Source organism: Erithacus rubecula (assembly GCF_903797595.1).
Source record: "Erithacus rubecula genome assembly, chromosome: 5".
Taxonomy (NCBI): domain Eukaryota; kingdom Metazoa; phylum Chordata; class Aves; order Passeriformes; family Muscicapidae; genus Erithacus; species Erithacus rubecula.
The window spans coordinates 54195656-54222429 of NC_136687.1; the positions used below are offsets into that span (position 1 = coordinate 54195656).

Below are 26774 nucleotides of genomic sequence, written 5' to 3' on the forward strand. Positions count from 1 at the left end.
TAAGGCTTGTCAGAGATTTGGTTTATAGACGGAGTAAATTTCACCCTGGGAAAGTGCTGAGAGTGCCGTGCAAGAAATAGAGAGAACTCCGAGGGCTCAGGGAGAGCACATAGCAGCAAGAGCATCCAAGAGCAACGGGGCACCAGACCTGAGCTGGAAACTGAGCTGCAGAGAAAACGAGGGGCAGCGGATGAGGAGCTGCAGTGGGTCTAAGACTTTTCTGAAGATTACTGTGCGTGAGCTGCACGGGGAACTAACTGGACGAGAACTGGGGAGAGAGAACACACAGCACGGGGCTGAGGAAACCTGGGACACAACACAGCAGCTGAGGCCGAGTCTGGCAGCACCCGGTGCCAGCGCCCCACCGGCGGCTCCGCAGGTCTCCAGGCGCGCCGCTCCGAGCTTTCCGAGCGGGCACCTCCGAGCTCCCCGGGCCGGTTCCTCCGAGCTCTCCGGGCGGGCAGCTCCGCGCTCCGCCCCCGGCTCCGCCGCGGCCCCGGCGCTGCGGCGCGGGCGGGGCGGGCACGGCTCGGGGCGGGAGCGGCACCTCACGGAGCTCCGCCCGCCGGCACAGTGCGCGGGGAGCCGGGCTGTGCAGTGCTGTGCTGAGCCGTGCCGTGCGCTGGATGATGAGGGTGTGAGAGCCATAAAGCAGCGTCTGGGGCCCGGAGCGCCTGCGGCCACTTCCAGGTACGGTCCGCGAGTCTGCGGTGCGTCTTGTCCATCCATCCATCCATCCATCCATCCATCCATCCATCCATCCATCCATCCATCCATCCATCCGTCTCTGTCTTCTTTGCCAACCCCGGCAGGACGGTCTCATTCCTCCTGCTGTTTAATCTCCTTCCTGGCTCCCCAGTTCTGTGCGGACAGAGCTGCTTTTGGGGGGGTTATCAGGATATTGGGTAAGGGAGAGACTCCCACCCATCAGCGGTGGTCCTTCTCCTTGTCCCATTCCCTGCAGTAAAATAGAACAGGTCGTACAACTGAACTATGTGATTTTTTTGGTGGTTTGTTGTTTTTTTTCGGAGGCTATAATACTTGGAAAAGCTTTCCCTGCTTTTCTTTACGCCCGTCACTTCAACTGTTTGCAGGTTTTCTTGGGTGGAAAGGATAATAAAAGCACTGATTTACCAGGCTGTGTTTGTAGGGCTGAGTAAAACGGGTGTAGGTGTGTGTGTGGCTTTGCTGAGTGCGTGGTAAAACTCCAAACTCCTGTGCTGTGTGAGGTGCCAGCAGCTCGGGGGTGCGAGCAGAGTGAGGATTGTTAACTCACCCAAAATCGGTGTTAACTCACCCAAAATCGGTGTTAAACGACCCAAGACCGGTGCGTCACCCACATCTACACAGTCCAGACTGTAAACTAAAGCAGCCCTGAGAAGCAGTGCCCGCCCGTCTGCCTGTGTGTGAAGCTAAATGGGACACAGAGGGATGAGGAGCTCTGTCGGAGGAGTTCTCCTAACAGAGCGGAGGAGGGCTGACTCCTCTCAGAGGGCAAGAATGGCCTGATAAATCAAAAGAGCCGGGAACAAAGCGGTGCTCTGTACCTCGGGCAGCGCTGTCTAAGCCGGGAATGTCGAGGGGGTGCTTTCAGTGAGGCTGCCGCCTTGGTGGGCTGAGATGTCAGTGCCATCTGCGGGAAATTGTGACTTTGGCAGGCAGGACTGTTTCTCCAGGCTGTCTGTTTTGAAAGCTGAGAAGAGCTTTTTTGAGGTACCGGCTTCCTCAGGCTTATCTTAAGGCTTTCAAATGAGATGCCTTGGAGAGAAGCTGTTAATCAGCTGAAAATCAAAGCTAAATATACCCAAGACAAGTAGCTAACTGATGAGCTGCGCTGGAGAGAACAGCTGAGACCAAGCTCTGATTTTGGATAAGCAGTGGGGATATCGCTCCTTTGAACAGCAGGACTGTAACAGGTCACTGTAGGATTTGTTTTATCTTTGTAAAAGAGGGAAGAAATTATTGATTTAGCAGGGGTTAAGCTCACAGCTGTGCCACACACTGAGTAAAATGCTTTTTTTTTGTACGGCGCACTGAATCCCTGTTGGTTTGCATTCTTTGTGGTTTCTTTCTGCCGAGGTTTTGGGGGACAGCCCTGCGTTTATTGCTGCAGTTATGTGGCTTATCTGAGCAGTCCCTGGGGAGTGCAGAGTCACCCTACCTGCCCCTGGTCTGCGGGGTGAGCTGCTGTCACTCTGTGCCAGAGGTGACAGGCACACTTCAACCCTGGAGCGGGACCAGCAGAGGAATATGAACTGGGAAATGAAACTGGAAGTATGAACTGGAGCCCTGACAGCATGAGGCTTTACTTTTGTAACTGGGTAGTTAAAGAGTGAGCTTTTCTTGGAGTGAAGACAGGAAGGAGCTGTGTGTGGATCATATTGCCATAGTGCTGTACATCACCATAAGGGTCTGCTGACACGGGCTAGGTTGGGATAAAATGCCTGCATTTCAGATGAGGAGGCACAGTTTGTGATTGCACATACTTAAGCATTTTTTCCAAATGTTAGTAAACACACAGGTGTACTCTGCAAGCACTGACAAGCACCCTTTGCTTGGCATGGGTATGAGGGACTGAGCCACATCATCTAATAAACACTTTGATAGAAAATGAGCTTGTAAACAAAGCAGCCACAGCAAGACAATACATAATTTACAAACAGGAGGCAAAGACTCCAGCTGAAAGCTGTTGCTAATTTCTCCTCTGTTCTAGCTGCTGTAAGAAGTAGTATTAGAAAACTAAATCATTACAGTGAGGAAGCTGAATTGGGTGGCATTTATTTTTAAATGACTGTGTTTTTAAATGGAAAATGTGCAGGATTATGACAACAATCCAGCTCATTCTCCCTAGGCGTCTCCAGAATAGCACTGAATGACTCAGATCCATGCATTCTGACTATTTTGGGATTCATCAAAATACATCTTCTCCCCAGCATAAAATGTTCCCCAGGGTCACCTGCCCCTCCCATGGGGTCAGGTACTCTGCTTGCTTCTTGTGACATCTGGAAACAGGGCCAGAAATGCCAGGGAACACACCTGCAGAGAGGAGCCTGGGAGCATCAGCCAGCACACTGAGTTTGGATTCACAAGGAGTAAGGCAGAGGATAAATCAGCTTGAGTCAGACTGGGGAGTGGGGTTTTCTCTGAGATAATTGCTCTCATTGATACAAGGCCGGGTGCTTTCTGCATGAATGTAGCGTGCTGAACTGACAGTACTTGTCCATCAGGACTGGAGTTGATCCTCCCTTAAGCATCCTGCAGGGATCCAGGCACTATTAGGCCACGTTTGTAATGATCTTTTCGCAGCCCAGCGTGGTGTAGATTTGCTCAATACCATACCTACCGGGTGCTGACTTAATGGGTGTAATTGTTTCAGGGCAAGCAGTGCTTGACCATCGATTGCCAAGCCCAGGGGTCCACCCTGAGTCGGGCACGGGAACTGCTGCTGGGGCTCCAAGGCTGACAGAACCAGCAGGGGCAGCCTGCCAGGGCAGAGATTGCCACTGTGGCCCTGCCAGAAAAATATCTTCTCTGTCATTTGGGCTCTAATGTGCTTCTCTTTGATTTCCCAAGGAGTCAGGCAAGCTGATTGCAAACAGCAAGCTCTCATACCTCAGACCCAGCTCTGTTCTAGAAGCCACTGGCTGATACCCAGCCTAGATATAAATGGGTGAAAGGCTGATACAGAGCTGTACTTCCTCTCTGAACTGACAAAGTGGAACCATCCATTTTTATCTTCAATCTAGACATTGGAAAGTGTATTAATTTTTGGTATGGTGGTGGGGGTTTAACTGAAGTATTTCTGTTAGTATACTGCTTTCAACCTGCTGTACATTGAAGTGTCAGTAAAAATTCTGTGCTTTTTCATGGAAACATAAGGACTCAGCGACTGGGGAAAAAGATCATATGAATTGTTTGCCTTAAAACTAGCAATGTTTCTGCATCATCTAAATGGCAGAGATATTAGGCAATGAGTTTTTAGGTAGAAACAGTTAAATGAAATTTAGTACTGTTATTTAACACTACTACAGCTTGCTGTTGTAAATTATAACTTGTCTGCCTTTTACAATTACAAAAGAGAGAGGTGTTTGCTTTTGAAGTGTACTGTAGGTTGCTCCAAAAGGCCAAGCATGTCTGAAAAGAGAAGCAGTTTGGGGATTCAGAAGGTATCCTGAACCATGCCCAGAGAGCTTCATGCTTAAGGCTAGTACCGTGCTCCTGGCAGTAATATATGATACACATTCTGTACACCTTTTGAAAAAAGATCTTAGTGCCTAATGAAAGGAAATAACCCCATACTTATCCCTCTTTGTACTGTCAAGCAGAGGAATGCTGTAATGAGAAACTGAGTGACTTGACTAAAGCCACGTGAGGAGCTCATAGCAGTCAGAAGCAGATCTAAACTACCAGCTGCCAGGTCTAAGCACTGAAATAATTCTGCTTCTGTTTTCTGTGGGTGGATGTGTGAACAGCTCTTGATGAAGCCAGTTAGAACCACACTTAGCTACTGACCATGCAGATAGAGAAGGTGGATCTTTTGGCTTGGATCACCTGGGGTGGGTTAGGATTACATCCTTGTCACATAGAATGGATCCCACCCCCCAAGCTTAGTGAAAGTCTAGTACCACAATATCTTCTGGTGATAGTGGTAGCAGGGGAAGCATCTCTGTTGAAAACATCAAATGTCAGTTTTGTCAGTTTGAAGTGTGCAGGAGGCACCAAGCAGGCTACAGAAGTGATGCAGAACTCTGTAGATACAGAGCTACAGACTCGTGTCAGAGTTCTGATTCACTAGTGGGGGTAGCATAGCATGGATGGCATCACAGGCCCCATCTGTCCACCCCATCCCACACCCCATTCCTGGACATCTCAGCCACCTTGAATCAGCTGCTGAATCACTCATTTTACAGTGATGTTTTGGAATAAAGCATCCTTGCCTTCAGACTCCTGACCTCAGAACTGCACGAGCCATCAGCTGATGCAGGAGCAGCATCCCAGCTGCTGCTCAGCAGTGTGGGAGTGGGGTGGTGAACTCCTCCAGGCTGTGGAGATCTGCAACCTGCTGGTGGATGGCAGCCCTGACAAACCAGTCTGCAGCTGGCTGAGTAGAGAGGTGGGATTTTAGTCTTGTAAGGCTGTAATATTTAAGAACAAATAGAATGAATGCAGAACTGTACTGTGCTTCACTGGGTCCAATAAGGGGAATGCTTTGCTTCTCAAATCCCCACCCTGCTTCAGTAACATAAAGAGCTGGAAGGCTTTAATAGCATTCTTGCTTTCAGTCCAGCTGTCTGCTCAGGAATTTTGGTAGAAAAGAGTAGCTGTATGTGTTGTCTGTTTTTTAAGATGGGAGGTGTTTCATTGAATCCTTTGGCTGGCCTGACACTTGTGCATCTTTTTCCTTTTCATTCATTCTGTAAATCCCTCAAATCTTGAAGAGTCACTATGGAGCATGCAGTGGACTGAACTTTTCAATAATCTCTTGTGCCTTCTGACATTTAATTACTGCTGTGCTAATCCATCATGTCACTTATAATATATACTTAGCCTATTTATTCATGTTTTAAACTTCTCTTCTGCAACTGGGATTAACAAAAAGATGTACAGGGTACAAAAACCCCACACTTATATGAGAAAAGCCTTATTTTGCATTCAAATGCTAAAAGGGTATCATCCAGATGAAGAAATTACCCATAAAATTAAAAATAACTTAAAACTTAACAAAAAGATTAATCATTTGGTGATGGAGCATGCTTCATATCTTTTTAAATAATTGTGTCCTTCTTGGTTTTAACCTACAGGCAGAAATCTCAGCAGCATTGTTTTCATGGTAAGAGATAAGTGTTTTAAGAAATTACATGTTACAGATGTTGTATGCTTTCAGTGTCATGTGTTTCAAGGCTGTTGCTTTGGTGTGTCCAGCCACACGGACAGATTGTATCATGTGTTTTGTTTGGGAGGAACATATGTCCTGTCCTCTCCCTGGGCTGAGTAATTTTCCTGCAGCTGGGGTTTTTGCTGTGATGCAGTCTGCCTGCATGTGCTTGCCTGGCACTGCAGCAATGCTGTCACAGCCACCCTCAGCATCATTAGAGACTCTCTCTCTCTCTTTCTGCCCCACTGAAGAAGAGGATGGGAGAGGATAGAAGGGGAGATGAGTTGTGGGGCTTTAGCAGGGACATGGATTTCCAGCACATCAGCAAAAAAGAGGAACTTGTTTGTTTCCTTCCTTTTTTCTACACTAAATGCCCTACAATGTTTCTAATGCTCCCAAGTAAACACAAAAATGTATTCATGTCCATCACACCTTTGCTGTTCATTTCGAGTCATTCAGGATTCACTTAATTACTGTGCCAAAGTTCTCATACCTGAGTGATCCGTCAGCAGTGCTGCATCTGACCTTCCCAGATCATCAGCTGGGACTATTTATAGACCCAAGAAAAATGCACATTCATGAGGAAAATGCCTCTACTTGAATTTCAGATCCTCTTTTATTCTTTGCTTACTAGCGTTTTTCATTTTCCTTTGCAGCTTATTGTCGCCTGGGTGATTTTTGGAAAACTTTACAAAATTGTTCATCCTCTGCTGTTTTAGTGAAAACCAAAAAGTACTTTAAGGCTCAGTCAGGTTTCTTATCTCTATCTGTTATGACACTGTCCAACATGGATAGTTTTGGTCCTCTTCCTCTGGGGTGGATTCCTTATGAGAGGTTCTTAATTTTCCTCTTAAATTTCAGTCTGGAAAAAGCTGATATCACTCCCTTTTTCATCTCATTTGAATATGAAAAAAAATGGTCTGTGCTCTGCCTCTTAAAAGATACACTTAGTAAGTAATTCTAGGAAGGAACTACAACTCAGAGCTGGTGCTGAAGTCACATTCTGAGAATTGTATGGCAAATTCATCGCAAAGAGTGGAAGCAAGAAGGGCTTGAGCTGGGGTAATTCTGTGATTTTAATTACTGCAAGTAAGACACGTGAAACACCCATCTTATCTTCTCAGTAGCTTGAGCTGTAAAATTCCCCTTAATTCTCCTTTACCTTGCAGTGAAAAAAAAAAAATAAAAACCAACAAAAAACCAAAAACTTGCTGTGTGAGCAAAGCACACACACACACACACACACCACTGAAGAGCTGTATGGAATGTGATGGGCTGTGTCTGGTATGCTTTTGTTTTGGGCAGCCTGGGTGGATGCCCCAAGCACTGCAGAGGGATTCCAGGTGCTCCAGTCAGCTTTATCAAGGGCCTGGCTCAGATGCCTCTACACAAACACACACAGTATGGGAACAAACAAGAGGAATTGGAGACATGCACATGCCTGCATGGGTGTGATATCACTGGCATCACAGAGACTGTGGTGGGGCATTGGGATAGAAGGTTGTTGGCTTTTCATGTAAGACAGGCTAGGGAGGCAAGGAGGGGGTGTAAGTCTGGAGGAATATGGGGAAATTATTCAGGTAGCTAAGGGATAAGGTTAGGAAAGCTAAGGGCCAGTTAGAACTGAGTCTGGTCATGGATGTCAAAGACAACAGGAAGGGCTTCTGCAGGCATGTTGCTAACAAAAGGAAGAGTTGGGATAATAAGGGCCCTCTTTGGAATTTGGCTCCTGCAGGAAGTCAGTCTTTTGTTTTGCCATACCTTAGTTTTATGATGGCATCCTTAATAACAATGATGGATGGTAATCACCTGCTAAATGTGGTTAAGGGTTTCTGATTGTATAGGGAACAGCTCTGAGGGGATGTAATTGCATTTCTGAAGTTTGCATCTTTTAAGGGGAGGTGTGCATTGGGTCTCATACTATTCCTCTGCCTGAGGGATAAAGTTGGGTGAAAACCACCTAACAGAGGAGCTGAAAATGCTTGGCAGTGGATTTAAAGGCACATTTCATGGCTCCTACTGAACTCAGTGGATGCTTCTGTGAAGGATATCAGCTGTCCATATTGTTGGGTTTGTTTTATGAATCTGATGGACAGCCTGAGCTTTTTTTTAGCATATAGATTTGGGAAAGCACTTGGCAGCCTTGAAAGCTACGTCTGATTCCTTGAGTTTTGCCAAACTGAAACTTGGCTCCTGCAGGAGATGGTGAGGGTTTCAGCACATCATCTTTGGCTCTGATTTCCCATTTACAGTGCTGTTCCTGGAAAGGCTGAGTCTTCTTTCCTGTCAGAGGCTGCTCCCAGCCAGAACATGGACCTCAATGTCCAAGGTCTCATGTTCTCCATAATGATAGTAAAAAGATTCAGATAAAAAGATGTTGTAATCCTCTTTTCACAGTGCAGAATTTTTGACTTCTCTGTCACAGGAGAGCATCACTGGTAAAGCCAGGAAATTATTTCATTGCTCTTTCCTTCAAGTCGGATCTTTAATTTTAAAAAAAAGCCACTCTTTTCATTCTTGGAAAAAAAAATAAAGAGAGAAGAGATAAATGGGTTTCCATGTGATTGCTAGCCAAATGTTTCCAAAGACCAGTTAAAAAGTTCCAGTTTTTAACTACCAGGACATTTTTCACTGCAATAATATTTCTTGTCTTTTTTCCCCAATTCCTGCTCATCAGATCTTGTCCTGCTGTGCTTTGTCAACAATACTTTTAGGTCCAAGATACCCCTGCTCTATATGCCACAGATCTGTGGACCATTGTCTGCTCTGTAGCCAAATTTCATTCCACTCAAGTTATTCTGAAGGGAGGGTTTGGCTAAAGCTTTAGCTAAAGAAGTTTTTAGTTAGAATTAAGAATGCTGCTTTGTGTCTACACCTCCAAATAAAATACAGCAGAGGAGTCAAGGTCAAGATAATGAAGGAGTCATGCTGGAAAAGCACATGTGTTGTATGAATCATCTCATCCCATTGGCTATGCTATATTTATCTCTGTCACACTTTGCTGTCATCCCTTTTCATCGCATGGAGAACGTGTCCTGTGTCCTGTTCACTTCCAAGTGAAACCCAGTTTGGACCACACAGAACATCACCACGACTTGGTGTCTTACTGAAGCAGGATTGAGCCCTCTGTCAAGCAGCTTCCAGAAATAGTTAGCAAAGAAGTGACACAATACGTGCCCCTTTGGGACAGACTTTTGATTATTTTATTTTATGGTTACAAATCAGTACATCTGTTAATGGCCTGATGGTTTTTTCTTTCCTATTGGTGAGGCTCTAGGAGACTGTCTCTTCAACCTGTCTGATTTATGTTGTGAGGATTGCATGAAATCAAAACTAATTGCTGGCTAGTCTGGCTAAATCCCCTGCAGATTCCAGTCTCACCCTGAATTAGGCTGTTTTGGTTAATATGCGATCTGGGTTGAAACAACTCCTCGCCTTGGTTTTTTACAAGTACTAATATTGATGTCACAAGTTGTTTTGCAGGTGCAAACTAGCCTTCTCACTTCCCAGTGGAATATTACCTTGGAGTGCTACAAATGTTTGGGTTGCAGTGTTTACACACTGTTCACTACCACTTGCATTTTGGCTGAATAAACCGTGCTTTGGTAGCTGAAGAAAAATCTGAGTTTTGGTGCAAACAGAACATGTCAGCATCAGTTGTCTGACAAATATTTTGGAGTTGGTTCAAGTTTGTGGCTTTACATGCCCAGCATGAAAACGTAGGAAATGCTGCAGAAGGTTCCTGTCAGCTCCTCAGTAAAGTTAAACTGGGTTAGCCTTGCAAAGAACCTGAAAGACCAGGAGTCTTTATGCATCAGGGTGCTTTATTGCTGCACAGCATGGCCATGTAGAGTTGTGCCTCACCTGCCCAGTAATTTGAACTCCCTTGTACAGGAACCCTGTTAAGTTCAGTCCTGCACTTCCCCCTCTTATGCTGTGGCATGTGTATTTACTTCATTCTTCTCCCAGTTCATTGGGCTGAGTGGAATTGAATCGCTGGCTGAACAGCTGCACGGTGACTGATGTCACTTTTCAGACATGGGCTCCTTTCACTCTTTCCCATTCTGATGCAGATATCTTTTGGCACCTCTCAAGGTGGAATTAGCACAGGTCATGTAGGCCAGGAGGCTCTCTCCATGTCCTTCTCTGCCTTTGTTTTTGGCTTTCTCTGGCTGTTTATTTACAGAACCGCTCAGGCTTGTGCTGGTTTGAATGTCTGCATTGTCTGGACACACTGCCAGCAGCAGCAAGTCTGTGTGGTGCTTCAGGTCCGAGCTAAGGAATCTGGCTAATAACTTAATAGCTTCTCATCTCCACCGAGCTCACTCTGAAAAGTGCTTTATTGTGGGTATTGGGGGAGCACACAGATGGCAGCACTCTATTTATCTCCAGGCTGTCACATCACTAGTTGTTCTCAAAACGGGGTGCCTTCACAGGCTGCTGTTTGCTGAAGCCTGTGGCTTTAAAGAGCCTTTTTCCGAATAGGATTTGATACAATGGAGAGAAAGAAACAGCATCTGCACTTACAATGATGGCTCAGAGGCATTAATGCTTTTCTCATGCTGGGTTGACACATGAGCACAGCAGTCTGTGGATATTGTCCCCTCAGTTTGATCTCCCTTGAAGTTGTAGGGAGGATTGGAAACAGTGCCATCCCCTTTTGCAGTTTATCTGTCTCTCCCTGAATGCCCATCAGCACCCACAGCCCAGTAGCTGCTTGCAGGAGAGTTAAACCAGCACATTTGTGGTTAAAACTAGGCACAGACTTTGCTTCCCATTGAGACTGTAATACCTAAGTTCCTTAAACTAACAAGAGCTGCTGCTCCCAGAAAACAGGGAAGGAGGGAGAAGGAAGGAGTTTATAACTCAACACTCAAGCAATCAGAGAGATTTTATCTTTTGGCCTTTTCAGATACTGCATTACCAAAGGAGCTCTTGGGTGGTCATGGCCCCCTTGCTGCCCACCCACTGCTCTGAGTGACTGAGCAGCCTGCAGCACTGACTGATCTTTTCCTTGGAAAGACATTTTATTTTGATTCCACAGGGACTAAGATGCAAACTGATGAGTAATTGCTTTATTTCTCCTAAAGCTGGAAAATACAGGATTCACAGAATTTCACAGAAAACACAATTTCACAGAATTAGGGGAGAATATTTAACAAAACTCTGAACCTGGTCTCATTTTCTGTATCACTGGTGAACTTGGACAACAGTGGTAAGCAACTATGCCCAGGCAAGGTTTTCCAAATTTCTGTAGAGCCACTCAGAGTAGGTGGAGGCAGATGCACTGAAACATCAGGCTTTAGCCTGGGTCACGCCTGTCACAGTGTTGTTGGGAAAACCAAGCACCAATTTACCAGGGTGGAGTTGGGAAATGGGAGGTTTGGGATTGCAGTTACATGGCTGTCATGTTGCATAAAGGAAACTGTCCTCTCACAAAACCTTTCCAGGGCTTCACTTCAGTCTTGCTCCTTCTGCTCTGGCTGGGGGTATGTCAGCCTGGGACAGCCTGAACACACTTCCCCATCAGAGTGGTGCTCTTAGGGAGCTACTTTCAGCATTTGACCAAAGTGAGCATTATGCCACATTCCCAAAAGCTTTATAGAAAGTGTGAGTTCCCAAAACCTGTCAGGATTTTTGTACCTCCTTCTAACTCTCAGCTTGGACATCTTATCTGTCATTTAATAAAGAAACAGCGAGATACAAAAGAAGCAGCTGGCGATTGTGACAGGCAGTGGTGAAAGCCTGTCTTGGCCCTTTCCTGAGAAGTCTGCACAGGCTTGAAAACAGCAGTCTTTGCTGTGTGCATGGTGTGACACTGAGTTATCTTTCTAGTGCAGTATTACCTCTGGAAGATAGAAATCCCCTTACATTGTACCTTCTCTGAATTATCCCTTATCTCTTTGTGTGTCTCCGCAGGGAAAGATGCCACAGACACCTCCCTTTGCAGCAATGTTTGACAGCAGCAGCTACAACAGGAACCTGTATCAGACAAAAGAGGACAACTGTGGAGGGCTCTATTACCAGGACAACAATCTCCTGTCAGGGTCTCTGGAAGCTCTGATCCAGCACTTGGTACCCAATGTGGATTACTACCCCGATGTAAGTTACACACCCAGCTAACTGTATGGCCAGGCCTGATGTGTCTCCCAAAGGGGAATGTGCAGCAGGAGCAGAATGTGTCACATCCATGGCTAAGGAAGGGGTTCAAGTGGCTGACCAGCAGTGATAATATGTGCTTCACCTGAGTGCAGCATGCAGTAACTCACCTAACCTAGGAAGTCTAATGTTTTATTACTCCTGCTGTAAGCTGAGCAACCCTGGTGACTCATTTATAAAGCACACACCTAGACTGGCTTACTGCTTGATGGATTGTGTGTACCATTGACCCTCAAAAAGCTGCCAGGCAGGCTGAAGAGAAAGGCATGACCACAGCTGAGACAGAATGAAAGTATTTATTGCAAAACCAAGCATTTTTTAATGCATATTTCCCATTGCTCATCTGAGGTCTACGTGTATCTTGCAATAAGCAACCAAAATGTTGAACGCTGTTTAGGATCAGCAGAGGCTGGGTGTGACAACAGGAGGTTTGTCATGTGAGAATTTTTGGCACATCCATGCATTGAGACATTTTCTGTAATTCTTAGAAAACAAGGTAAGAAAGAATGATACCAAAAGGTGGCAGGAATGGGCAGTTGGAGATAACTGGTGGATGATGAAACTGCAGCTCTACTTGTCAACATGCTCCTGCAAGACATAAATCTGCTTATGTTCAGCTTCTGTTATTGTCATAGATCTATTCTCATTCCCAAGATAGGATCTTTTTTAGCTTGGCTCACAATTAAGAGCAGCACAGGACTGTACTTAAGCTAGTGCTTATCCATTAATGCTTAGTATAAACTTCAAATATGTAGCAATTTAGACACTGGTTGGTCAAACATCATGATTTATTCCAAGTTTCTAGAGCCAGAACATTGTAGAGTGGGTGCCAGAGATACAGATATTTTGAATATCCATCTCACAATGAGTTCAAATCATGGTATATGGAAAATCAAGGCAAAATAAGGAGCCTCTTCTTGCAACCTCAGAAATTAGCTACTGACTTTTATTCTGTAAAATTAAGCTATGTAGTTCCCTCCACTTTCACCCAGGAGACAAAGGTTTACCATAGAGCAAGAGAAGATAAGTTGAAATTTTATTCTGAGTAGTTTCAAATAATGAGCTTGCAATAAGGCTGTGTGCAATAGGAGAGCTAAACCACCTTTGCCCTGCCTTGTTTTGGTTTAATCTTGCATACCTTGGCTCGAGCTTATAGTAATGGTTCTGGAGCAATGATAAGTGTTAAATTAAATGCTTACCTCTGTCGTAATTGCTTTTGGCAATGTTTGGCAACAGCCACATGCAGAGTTTTCTACTGCAGATAATAAAGTATGAGGAGCAGATTTTTCTGGAGGGCATTTTGAGAAAATATAAAAAACTGCAGGTAATTTATGCCTTTCTCTGTCTTCCTGTTGTTTGCAGAGGACATACATCTTCACCTTCCTTCTCAGCTCCCGCCTCTTCATGCACCCATACGAGCTCATGGCCAAAGTCTGCCACCTGTGCACTGAGCAGCAGAGGCTCAGTGAGCCTGCCCTGGACAAGGTAAGATCCCCCACTCTCAGGCACTTCCCAGGCCCCTGCCTAAACCAGAATGCTCCTATTCCAGAGAGTCCTCAGTGGGATTGAGCAGATTGAAAACCTGGCCCAAGCAATTAGAATTTCTCCCTTTATTCACTGAAATTCATGGGGAATTTCCACACTGCTCAGCCTGTGCTCCTTAAGGGCTGCTGCTTCTGCTCCACTGTTTTTCTGGACCAGGGTCCTGAACAGGCCAAAATCTGCATTCTGAAAGTCCAAGGCAGAGATTTTGTTGACCCCCCCTCCTTTCTCCACCAATAATCAAAAATCATTTAATGGTCACTATTCCCGAGGCAGCCTCTGACTACCACATCTCCTCCCCAGCCTGCCTCTCTTTCTCTGTACACAGGTTTCTCTCATATGGTGTAGTGCACACATAGGTCTTGGCACAACTGAAATTTTCCACTTTCTTTGTTGAGGGTTAGTCATAAGTTATGGAAACACTAATCTATGCCTTGCACTGAGGCACTCCTGATAATGAGGGGAGTCATTTCCACCCACCTGAGGCCTAATTTCCAGGTCAGTTAAGCCAATGAGAGTCTCTTCTATGGCTTCCATGGCCATTGGCTCTGACCTGTAATCCAATGCTGAATGAAATTAAGATCAAAATTCACCTGACATTCATACCCTTATGCTCTACACTATCCTACAGAACAGAATTCTGTTTCCTTTGAGCTAGGTATTTCCTGCATTGCTGTTAAATGTAACATTCTTCACTACTGTTTCCAAATAGAACTGGACCCAGAAAATTGCACCAAAAATCCTACAGTTGTTGACTGAGTGGACAGAGACTTTTCCTTATGATTTCCGAGATGAAAGAATGATGAGGAACTTGAAGGAGTTGGCACAAAGAATAACCAGTGGGGATGAGGTAAGTTGTCTGCACACAAAGTTATTGGATTAAAAGGCATTCCTATCACTGCTTATATTGCTGTTAATAATATGGTGTGCTTGAGAAAACTTATCATGAAGGTGCTGGTAGGCAAAATGTTCTGTTTGGTGCCTAAGCCTGGGATGAAACTGCACAGCATAAGCAGATCTTCTCCAAAGCATAGGCAAGGTTCTCTCCACCTCTAAGCCCATAACATAATCCCATTTTGTGCAGACAGGCATAACTTGGTGGATGTTAGTATTTGTCATTTCAGTGATTCTACTTGGAAGAAGCTAGCTAGGACAATAGCTGAGAAATGCCTATCAATGTTGATAATTTCTCAAGTAAGGTATTTTGGAATTGGGCCTTTGACCTGTAGGTCAATGGAAAAGTTACAGCAGGTTTGGGAGAAATTTCCAAAAGGGGACTGGACCAGGAAGAATTGTCTTGAGCTTAAAGCATCAACTCAGAGGAAGTCTGTCATATTCCTTCCTGTGGATGGAGCATACAAAGAAATCACCTGACCTTTTTCTAAATCCCACTTTTTAAGATGGAATTGAAGTTCCACATGGTTATTATGAAATATTTTGATGCTTGTCTTTTAAGTAGTGAAATAGACTCAGCCAAAAGCCAAAGGTTATATTTACTTAGTGGAAGGGAATTAACAAGGTTTCAGTAAGCAAATCCTGTGTAGCTGGCATAATGCTGTGATTGCAAAACACACTGGAGTGGCATTTGGAAGAACTATAAACACAAATAGCAATTGCTAAATGGCATTGTGTTTCCAGTGTTCCTCAGGGAGCAGTGTTCCTTATATAAGCTTTTAAGTAATGATATGGATGAGGCAGCAAACAGCACATTTACAGGCATGGAGGTAAATTGGACTGAGAGGGGCTGAGAGTGCTGCAAAAGGCTGTACACAAGCATGGAAAAGAGCAAACCTAAACACAACTTGGAAGCTGAAATATATTTTGGTGTTGTCAAAGTGGGGAGGGACAAAAGAAGATGGGACAAGAGATGGTGTGAAATACAAATGAAAAATAGACCAAATTTGATGTGCAAGTTGAAGGCTGCAAGAAAGCTCCAGGGAAGTTTGAACTGGGAAGAGGCAAGAGGTGTGCCCTCCCTCCAGGAGTGCCAGGTTGCTTTTTTTCTAGATATTCTTCATAGCAAGGTAGGAAACTGAAGTCTAGTTCCAGGCAAAGTAATTAGTACTGAGGGGTCACACCCACTTGAAAAATACTCACTGGCACAAAAAAAAAAAATAAAGAGCTGCTTAGCCTGGAGGAAGTTGAGTTGGTGGATGGAAGAATGAAATGAGAAGAGGGAAGGGTTGTCTGCAACGAAGTTTCTGGCACTACAGACAGTTTAAACAGTGAAATCATCTATTGAAGGGAAAGGCAGATGTACAAAGCTGCTAGAAAATGTGCAAAGGGAGGAATCCTACTCTGCAGAGAACTATAAATCCTTTCTAGCTGTAGCTTTGAGGTTCTTTTGACTTTGATATTTCCTTTAGAAAGACAAAGTGAAAGCAAGCTCTGCAGTAAATTGACTTGTTTTATTGTGAACTGCTTGGAATAGTAAATGGCAACTTCCTTGACCTTGCTTTTCTACAGATCACTTGGATTTTTGTGAGTCATTACCTTAAAGGATACAAAAGAAGCAGTTTCCTACTCCTGTTCACTACAGTTCTACTTATAGCTTCTTATTCCACTTCCTGAATTATTGTACTCCAGTTCTTTTAAGAGCTGTCAGTCAGAGTACAACCAAAACCTCTCACCACACAAACATGTCATTCCTTCAAAACAACATATTTGGAAAAGGCTTTGGAGGAAAGGACAAATTCATCAGAATAAAGGAAATATTGCTACCTTGGACTGATCATACTATAGTGTGCAGACAATAGTTTTTAGATTATTGTTTTTAAGCTAAATAGGTTTTGTTTTAGTGGCTTTAGGATATGTGAAATATGGAACAGTAACCATCTTGGTTACACAGATCTATCTACTTAAGAGTAGGAGTTCTGCTTCCACTTAAAATTGTCACTTCTGCTAACTTAAATCACTACATTGAAAGGCCTGCAAAGGCAGAAGAGAGAGAATATTTTTGTTATCTTTTCCTCAGATTCACTGTATGTTTGAGCTCTGACTTCAGTGAAACTGGTCTTGATTTGCTGCAGAGAGAAGCAGACCCTTTTTATCACTGAATGGCCTCATATTTGTTTTTTCTGTCGTCTTAAGCAGGAGAAGATGGAGTATTTTCATGTCTTGTATTTTGTCCAGTACTTTTTAGGAAGTGGATTGAACACATCTTTTCTTTGAGCTAACTGGGTCAATATTGAATGAGTGAGACAATCACTGCTTAAACCTCAGCCAGATTCCTTTTGGTCTGATGAAATGATAGTATTACAAATTCACACAGTAGAGCTTAGCTTAAGTTGGCAACAAACACAGGTATCAGCAGGTATCTGTGGTGTCATACAGACTTTAATGCTCTCTTCTCACATTTTGGAAGGGATTTCTGATTGTTTGTTCTGACAGGTGTACAGGAAGAACGTGCAGCAGCTCCTGCAGACCCTGATTCGGAAGCTGGCTGCAGTTACCCAGTATGAGGAAGTACTTGCAAAAATTGATGCCAGCACATGCACAGATCGCCTCACACTGCTCAAGACCAAGCCCCAGTCCATGCAGAGGGACATCACCACAGTCTGCAATGATCCCTATGTGTTAGCTCAGCAGCTGACGCACATCGAGCTTGTGAGTTGTTACCCTCCCAGGGATGACTTCATCCTTCCCCTCTTTCTGAAGTGCAGGTTAACAGGGGATGTGACCTGGCTGCTTCTGTGCTTTGTTTAGGAAAGACTCAATTATATTGGACCAGAAGAATTTATCCAGGCGTTTGTGCAAAAGGATCCTTTGAATAATGACAAGGTAATGGGAACAGATCTGGAGCAGCTTTGAAATGCGTCATTTTCCATCAGGTGCACCACGAGCTGAAAGTGAGGTCTACCAATAAATGAGGACCAGTAAAAAACAAGCTTTAGTAGTCCCATTAAACATTTTGTTTATGTTTTTTTTCTTTCTGGAGTACAACTCCTGAAGCTCCAGAAGTCAGCAAACAAGTTGACTTAAATGAACACATTTCCAGGGTTTTCTGACTTAAGCTAAGGGAGAACTCAATCCTTGAATGTTTTACCCAGGCCATCTATGGAGCCTGCAGCTGGAAGAGGCTGAGTTTAACTTTGCCTTCTGCATTATTCATTTTTGACATCCATTTTTCCTTTTTAGTAAACTGGACTCTTTGCAACCAAGTGGCACATGGGGGAATTTGCAGATAGAGCAGACATAACAAAAAGAGTGCAGAGGGCTCTAGATCTATGTGAGATGGAAGGCAAATATGCAGTGTTTTTAACCAGTCATGATGGAGTTATTATCTTTTTGAGTGCTGTTTTCAAAATGACTTAATTTTTTATGTTTTCCAAGATAACTTAACCTCTGTAAATAAGCTGTGGCAAAGTCAGTCCATTAAAACTTGAATTAGCTTAAAACTGACAAACAAAATGGAATGATGCAAGGTTACAATTTGATGTTCATTCAGGTGGTCTCTGAAATTGTTTTTCCCACTAGAGATCACTGAAACTGCTGTCTACCCCTTTTTAGGCAACCCTGAGATGTAGTGTGGGAATGATTCCAAGGTGATACAGCATAGCACTGCTCAGGAAAGGGATAATTCCATCAAAACAATAGAGCTGATCTCCCAAACATAAAACATAATGTGTCTGGCCTCTGTTTTCTTGCTGCACTTGCAGAGAGCTTACAGGAGTAAGCACTGTGTGCCTATTCAAGGGAGCTTTATGAAGATATTTAGCCCTGATTGTTTGCATAAGTCTGTCTGAGGTCCTTAAAGCATTAAAGCACAGGGTGGATTCCACATGGCTGCTGGAGTGCTTTACTGGGCTGACCTGACAGCTCAGAAGGAAGTTACACATGTTGAATACTACCATTGCTGCTTTCCCTCCAACCTTTTTGTCACTTTGGGTAATTTGAGTCATTCCTGGTTACTTGACAATGTTTGGGAATGGCAAGGCAGAAAGCCAAAAGATCTCAGAGGGAAAAGATAAATTGTGCTAAAAGCTGCTATTTTAATTCTGTCTGTAGAGCTGCTATGGAGATCGGAAGAAGACTCGGAATCTTGAAGCCTATGTGGAGTGGTTTAACAGGCTCAGTTACTTGGTTGCCACAGAAATCTGTATGGTGAGCAAGGACTTTTTGTGCTGAAAGTTTTTGTTTACTTATCCAAACCTGTGAAGCCTTTTCAGGTTTGGTGCCTTTTGGACTTTTCATTCTCTTGGTTCTGTAATTGTTCACATTTGAATGCAGTCAGAGCACGTCTGGGGAGGAAAGAAGTTCAGTGTTTTCAGCATTATACTGGTGCCTCAGCCTTGTTTGTGTGACAGTGGTGATTTATTCTGGGTTAGCCCTTCTTGGTACGTGAGCATGTCTGGCCTGCTGTTCTCTTCTCTGAAAGCCTCTTGTGAATTGAGGCACATTTCTCTCCTCTGGCTGACCCTCTGCTCTGCTCTGCTGTTCTTCATATCCTTCTTCTTGGCAGAACCTCTTTGCCTGCTGTCCTTGCTCTCTGCCTGCCTGGGATCAAGTTTGTCTTTGCTGTCCTGAATGCTTTTTGAATAGTGTGGCTTCCTCTACATGTAAATGATAGTGTGAAGCCGTGGTACATACGGAAAAGACTTTTAGCAGGGGTGTTATTTCTTTGGGGATGTGTCTAAGTGCTATTCCCTGCTGATCATAACCCTACAAATGCATCTCTTGCAGCCTGTGAAGAAGAAGCACAGAGCAAGAGTGATAGAATATTTCATTGACGTGGCACGGGAATGTTTTAACATTGGCAACTTCAATTCCTTAATGGCTATTATTTGTAAGTATGTGTACTGAGATATTATTTTATCCCAGTTTAAATCTGGATAAAGGAAGCAGAATGCTTCACACAGAAGTCTACTGCTTAGCTTGTTCAGCAGCATGAAGTTGCTCAACACTGTTGTAGTGCTATGTGTGTAGTATGAAGTTGATATAAGCCTAAGTTTTCATTGCAACTCTTCAGAGACCCAAATCCCCACTTTTTGAAACCAGCTTCAGTGCTAAATTGGAATAGTAACTTTTCCTAATAATAATGTAATATGGAGAATTGATGTCTTCCATTATTTCTATCACATCCTAGTGGCTTAAAAATTCCACACCTCATTCTATGTGGTAGGAAAATACTGTGAATTTTTTTTTCATTTGAAATGCAAAAACTTCGTAGTTATGTGTAGTTTTCAATGAATTATGTAAGAGATGGTGTTCAGAACAACACTCATTTGAGCTTTTCTGCTTTATATACATGTTTTATGAAATTCACATTAAATAATGTCATAGCATTTTCTTTTGAGCTTTCATTCTGTAAGAGATGAAGATTTAGTTTCCAAGGTTATTTTGGAATTTAAAGAAAACTGTGATTTCTTGAGTAGCTCCATTGAAAATACCTGTAATTGGTAATATATTCTTTGCTTTAGAAATACTTCCTAGTCCAAGGTACCTGAAATATTTTTTTCTTTTAAATATTCCAACAATCTCTTTCTCTTATATCAAGCTGGCATGAACATGAGTCCTGTGTCTCGATTAAAGAAAACCTGGGCAAAAGTGAAGACAGCCAAGTTTGATATTCTTGAGGTAAGTTTGCCTAATATGTGGACAGGAGGCTGTTAATACCATTTAACTGCTCTAAAATGTGGGGTTGGCTTCATTGTGACATTTAATTTAGTATATTTGTGATCTTAATGGGTATTGTCCTGCTGGCTATTGTCAAGATCATGCAGCACTGCATGAGGTTGTGATTTATCCAAGGGAATGTATTGGATCCCTTGTTGTGCCGAATGGACATTTTTTAAAACAAGGTTCTCTTCTGATCAAATGAACAGACAGTGATACCACAGTCCTCTACTAAGCTGTATTTGTGGGGCTGTTCAGAAGACCTTTTCCTATTTGGGAGTCACTCAGTTGAAAAAGGATTGTGTGCACCTCATTATTTGCATCTTTTCATGCCTTGCAGCATCAGATGGACCCCTCCAGCAATTTTTATAATTACCGAACTGCCCTGCGTGGAGCCACCCAGAGGTCCCTGACAGCTCACAGCAACAGAGAGAAGGTGTGTTTGCAAATGGCTTGGCAGTGGGCAGAAGGGAAATGTGCTTGCTCAGCTGCATGGTAAACCTTTATCCTGGAATTCTGGTTCTCAGCAGCTCTACCCCTGGTGGGCTTATAAAAGGCTGCCAGATCAGTCTGGTGCTGACTGAAAGTCCAAACATGAAATTATCACTTTTATTATTTCAGTAAAATAAGTACATTGCCTCAGCTCATTTCTGTTTTACAGACACTTGTGTCTCACAAGCCCATACCACAAATAGAAAGGCTAAAGACTGACATGAAGTTGCTAGTAATTTGTTCTTAGAGATGCTACTTGTGCTAATCTTTCAGTAATTCATGGCTTAAGGTGGAAAAACTTCAAAACTTACTCATAAAAGGTATTCTAGATCTCAAATCTAGACAGAGCTGTGGCATTCCCTTCCTGTGTATAGCCTTTAGATGCAGAATCTCAGTGGTAGTTCTTGTGAAAGGGAATCAAACAGCTTCCTAGCTGCTCTCCACTTGGAAGCAGTTGCTCATCAACTCCTTATGATATTAGGACTTCATGCTGTGTTTAATAAACATGATCCTGGAGTTCATGGAATAAACTACCAGGCAGATGAAGCAAATCCACATGCAGTCTGCTGATCTATACTGTTGTTATACATGGAATATCTTTCTGAGTCCTGAGGGTCTGCTCACATATCATTCAAAGTACCAGAAGTTTAAATGTAAGAGGCATATTTCTTTTCAGATAAAAGTCAGTTTTAAGACTTCAGAGAAAGAACTTAGAGATATTGAAATATGGTGCAGTGAAGTGTTCCACTGAAATAATATCCCCAGTTGTAACAAGGATGCATAGCTGTGAAAACTTCCATAGGATGAAAATTAACATAGAACTATTTTAAGAAAGTAAAATCCTCCAGCATTGTCCAAAGGAAATAGTTTGTTTGGCAGGAAATGCTTAATTTTAAGCCAGTCAATACCAAGGTTCCATGACTTGTGTGAGCTCAGGGAATTGTAGCTCAAAAACCATTTGTACTTGTGCTGCTACCCCAATATTCCCTGCTGTGCTTTAATGTGCATCTCCCCTCGTTTACCAAGTCCTGTCAGGTGGGAAAGCTACACTACAAGATACCCTGCAGGAATTACATTAAGAAATAGGTAACTGACCATTTATCTTCTGAAATCTGCAAGGAAGAAGTGAAAAAATAAAACAAGAAGGACATGACATAGGACTTTGTGGAGAGACTTGTATTTTCAAATGTAGTGAATGCACAGTTTTTGTGTAAAGATGTAGAATCTTTACTCCTTCAGTAATTGCTTATCTTTTGTATCACCTGACTTTCATTTTTCTCTATAGACCATTGTGTCTTGATTCAGGACCAGACTGTTAATAATGCTGCTCTCTCCCTAGATTGTGATACCTTTCTTCAGCCTCTTGATCAAAGATATTTATTTCCTCAATGAGGGTTGTGCCAATCGCCTTCCAAATGGTCACGTCAATTTTGAGGTGAGTAGAGCATTGAGTTTTAATGGGGTTTTAAGTGCAGGGTCAGCCCCTTTAACAAAAAACTGAAGCAGATCACAGCCCAATTTCCACTGGATTCTGGAAGAGCAAGCATAGGCTGGAATTTATCTGTTACTTCTCAGGGGAGATGGAGGTAGTCAGAAAAAAGCAGTTTTATCAAAGATGGAGTGTTTATAGAAACTTTCAATATTCCCAGGTTTTTTAGTGGGGGGAAAAAAAGTCATAACTTCTTCCCAGTGCTCAAATTCATCTCAACATTTCAATTCACAGGTTTGCTATAGTTAATGACAAAATATTCAAATTCAAATTCAAATCTTTGAATTCCACACATAAAAAAGCAATTCCTCCTTTATCAAGATATGTAGGCAGCATTTTCATGCATTTAAGTCCCAGATTGTCTCTGAAGAAATATGTGATAGAGCAGCAGTGACGGAGTTTTGACTTCCTTGTCTTCCAGTAGTTCTTCTGCCTCTGATTTCATGCTTGTTATCTGACACAGGGTGGGTTACCCAGTGATTTGTTTCCTGGTACTTGCAGTTTTCAAGAAGCCTGGGTCATTCACACAAAAGTACAGTACATTTAGTTGTAGTCATAGGCTTGAATTAGCCTAAAGGTTCTAAAACTAGGCTGTGCAATCATCTAGGATGTCCTTTTACTCAAGGAATCCATGTGCACTTGAGGCATGTTAAACTTTAATTGAAAGAGTTTATCAATTAATGGCATCAGCACACTACATGGGGAGTGTTTATTTTTGGCATAGATTTCCAGCAAGAAAATAAAGCATTTCTTATTTGCTAACTGACAGAAAACATCTGGATTTTGAAATGTCAGTATTAAGCATCTGATGTGCAAATCACTATTGCAAAACAAAAAGCACAAGCATCATCAAAGTTAAAGTTTGGGCATAAGGAGTGTTACCAGCTCCTTGAAAAAATTAAGTGTACTTCATGATATACTATATTTCTATTAACAACAGCAGTTTTAACAAGGTGAAGGAGTGGGAAGTTACCATAGCTTGAAACAGGAACACAAAAGTTAGAAGCTGAGTTGTTGAGTCAGATCATGTTCAATTCTATCTTAAAACCCAAGGACAATCGAAGCCTTGGTCTCCAAACCAATCTCTCTCTCTCATTTTAAAAATTGTTCAAGGTAAACAATGCTATTCAATTGATAGCACCTCCTCTGCTTTGTATTCTGACAGAAATTTTGGGAGTTGGCAAAACAAGTCAGTGAATTTATGACTTGGAAGCAAGTGGAGTGTCCTTTTGAAAAGGATTGGAAGATTCTGCAGTACTTGCTTTCTGTCCCAGTCTTCAGTGATGATGGTAAGGAGCTCTGGACTTGTTGGGGGGTGTCACTTGCAGGGATGGTGCCACTGGCTACTGCTTAATCTCTTTCTGTGTTAATTTGTGGCTTCCTCACAGTAAGGAAAGACTGTCCTGAGACATCTCTGTCTGGCAAGTGAAAAATTCTCCTCCCTTACAAATAACAGAGAAGATAAGATTTGTCTTTTATATCTTTTAAGATTTTTCTTTTATAGTCTGTGAGAATCAACATTGGTTCTGAAATAGAACAAACCAAATTGATGTGGTCCCTCTAAATGTCACATGAAATGTATTTATGTGGACTTTCAGCATGCTTTGCACTAAAGGGTGCTGCTTCAGGAAGAAAACAGGGACTCCACTGGCTATTTACAAAGCACCATGTCCCTGGGCTCATTTTATTTTCTCTTGAGTGCTTTCTTTTCCCGTGCTTTTGAGTTTCCACTGGTTGGTTTTTTCCCCCCCTGAGGGTAGTCTTTGTTCTCATGCACAGTTTGTTAGCATTGTCTGGGTGCAATTATAAGCAATGCTATACTTCCTAATGGGATTCTGAAGCCCTAAACTGAGGGATGGATAATACATGCCTGCTTCATTTAACTCAGTCTGCTCTTCAGAGAGAACAAATTTTAAAATGCCAGTAGGCCTAACATAATGTATTTGCTTCTGCTTGCAGCACTTTACTTGGCTTCCTATGAAAGCGAGGGTCCTGAGAACCACATTGAAAAGGACAGATGGAAGACACTAAGGTTTGTGTCAGAGGTTACCCAGATCAATAAATAAATAGAATGGGATACAGAACAAGCATCAAGCAGTTAAAACCAAATGGCATGTTACATGTTTCAACAGATGGGGCACAGCGAGGTTGTAAACCACCCCCCCCTTCAATCTGGGACTCTTGGAAAAAACAGAACAATCAGTCTTTATCTTAAACCCTCTAGGTCCTTCTTTCCCTTAGGAAATGGGAATTAGAATAAGTAATTTTGTATTTTAATTTCTTGTGTTACTCAGTGAAGGAAGAAAGTACTTTATAAACTCCCAAGAAATCCCCACTTCCTCACAAGCACTATACAAACACTCTGGATTCCTCACAGATGCTTTCACAGCTACTGCATCCCTTTCTGCACCAGCCTTTCAGACAGGGCTGAGGTTTGTATAAAGATTGCTCTGGGCAAATGCATTAATGAAACCAGTTAACAATTTAAGAGTTCACGCTGGGGAAGAATATTCAACAAAATCATATTTTTTGCTTTTCTTCTACTGCTATTAGAATACAGCCTCATCAGCTCTTTGAGTTTACTAATTGTGGAAGGATACATGAACCATTAAGATGGGGGGGGGGATGTAACTATTTCATCTGATTGATTCGAATCATTTTGAGAGGACAGAGAGTTACTCACATCAGGGCACAGACATTACATGACACAGGGTGACAAGGTGAAAATCTGTAGTAACAGGAATCTCAGTTTCAAAGCCTCCTTAAGCAGTCACTCTGTCTGAGAAGATTTACATCATTCCAACGATTGTCTTCACCCATTTGCATTTCCCTCTGCCTTTCAGGTCAGCACTTCTGGGCAGAGTCTAGAGCACCCCGTGCCTGCTGTTCTGTGTTACGTGGATTGCCCAGGGCCATGGCTTGGTTTCTTTTTCTGTGCACTGAGTGGCACTCAGAACCATGAAAGATGTGCAGTCAGTTGCTATATCTTGGCAGCACAGATGAAAGAAGTTAATTCAAGAACAAACAGGCAGCTTCTCCCATCTGACAAATGAGATAAAATCACAACCCACTCAGCTGGGATTTAGGCTGAAGTATTGATTGAGAATCCTTTGAAGATCTCAGTGCTGCCTATGAATCATTTCACACCTGGATGGAATATTCTTTCCTTTGCTTTTGCTGCAGCTTGCTGTTACAAGGACTCTGCAGAGCTGCCACAAGGACTCACAGAGGGGAGATGTTCACCATTCCTTTCAGTGAAACCCAAGGCTGCATGGAAGAGCTCTCATTCCTAATAAGCTGAATATATCCCAGAAGACTGGGATTGCTAAGAAGGGAAAGGACTGGACACAAAAATTGGCTGCTGAGGAGAATTTCTCCTTACCACTGTAATGGTGGCTGGTTTTTTTTTCTCTTTTTCCAATGTGTTTTTGAGTTAGCTGCTGGCAGGCAAACTCATTATTATTTTAAGTTATTAAAAATATAAAGTAATAAAAATCAATGTTATGGTAGAAAATACACCTGCTGTAAAAAATAGTAGCTGTGTAGCTCTACGAATTCTAGTGAGGCTTTTTCTTTTGTTCACTTTTTTACAACTAACCACTACATGCCACAGAAATTCTTATTTTTACTGTGAGGTTTTTTTACTCTTGATTTTCCATACTTGACCTTCTTCTTATATTAGGTTGAACAGGCTGACTTTTTTAGAATAGTCTTTGAGAAACTGGCATAAAAAATATGAGAGTATGTTTTTATTAAGTAATTTTTATAACTGCTTTTTTTTGAAAGGGTAACAGTGGTGAACACAATCCATTTTGACTGAAATAGCAAGATGCCAAAAAGAAAAAAAGAGGCTTCTTCTCAACTCCAGCTAGGAACAAAAAAGTCTTCCTGTGTGTTTGCTTTAGGGATTATGTTTATGACTGTGAAGTAGTTCACTGTGTTACACACCTAATAAGTTTTTAGTAGCTCTAAATACTTAGTCACTCTATTTATCCTAGGACAAACCTGATTGAAAAAAAAAACCACAAAACTAAGCCTGTAGCTGTAGACCACCCTGGATGCAAAAATCAATAAGCAAAGTACATACTTGGCAAAAAAAAAACCCTATTTGGAATTATTCTCCTACTGTTGTTAAAAAAAATGGAAAAAAGTAAGAATAAATATATTTATTTGTTGCACTGCATCTCTTGAGTCTTCAGGTAAGGTGGTTTTTATGTTCTGTCTGTACCTTTTCAGGCAAATAATTTAGAATTCCATAGTAATGTGTTGAAGTAGCCTTTGTTGGTGGGGATACTGTCCCTTAACTGCAGCCTATTTGCTGGTACAAGGTACTGGAAGTCTCTGAGATACATGTTCCACAAATCCCAGCACCTCAAGCCCTGGCAGAGAAGGTTTCCTCTCCTTTCCCATTCCCTGTGTTGTCCCTTTCTCTTGGAAAGGAGAAAAATGCTTCTGCTGTGCACAGACTTGCCTTCCAGCTTTCACCAGGTGAGGTCCTCCCCATCCTCCCCTCTTTCCCCTGTTGTTGAGACTTGTGCCTGGTGCTTGAAAGGGAAATGCAAATCCCAAACCTCTGGCAAGCCAGAGCTGCTCCTTCAGCCA

At 42.6% G+C, this 26774-nt stretch overlaps 1 protein-coding gene across 1 annotated transcript; it reads left to right on the forward strand.

The window, feature by feature from the left end:
* The first annotated feature begins 526 nt into the window (after positions 1 to 526).
* Positions 527 to 26355, forward strand: RASGEF1B (RasGEF domain family member 1B). The gene is made up of 14 exons (XM_079306775.1): positions 527 to 690; positions 11795 to 11977; positions 13397 to 13519; positions 14289 to 14426; positions 16967 to 17182; positions 17282 to 17356; positions 18584 to 18679; positions 19259 to 19361; positions 20073 to 20152; positions 20532 to 20627; positions 22023 to 22118; positions 23338 to 23461; positions 24132 to 24204; positions 25016 to 26355. The coding sequence occupies exons 2-14, from the start codon at positions 11801 to 11803 to the stop codon at positions 25038 to 25040; spliced, it is 1422 nt and encodes a 473-aa protein (XP_079162901.1). The 5' UTR covers positions 527 to 690; positions 11795 to 11800; the 3' UTR covers positions 25041 to 26355.
* The last annotated feature ends 419 nt before the right edge of the window (positions 26356 to 26774 follow it).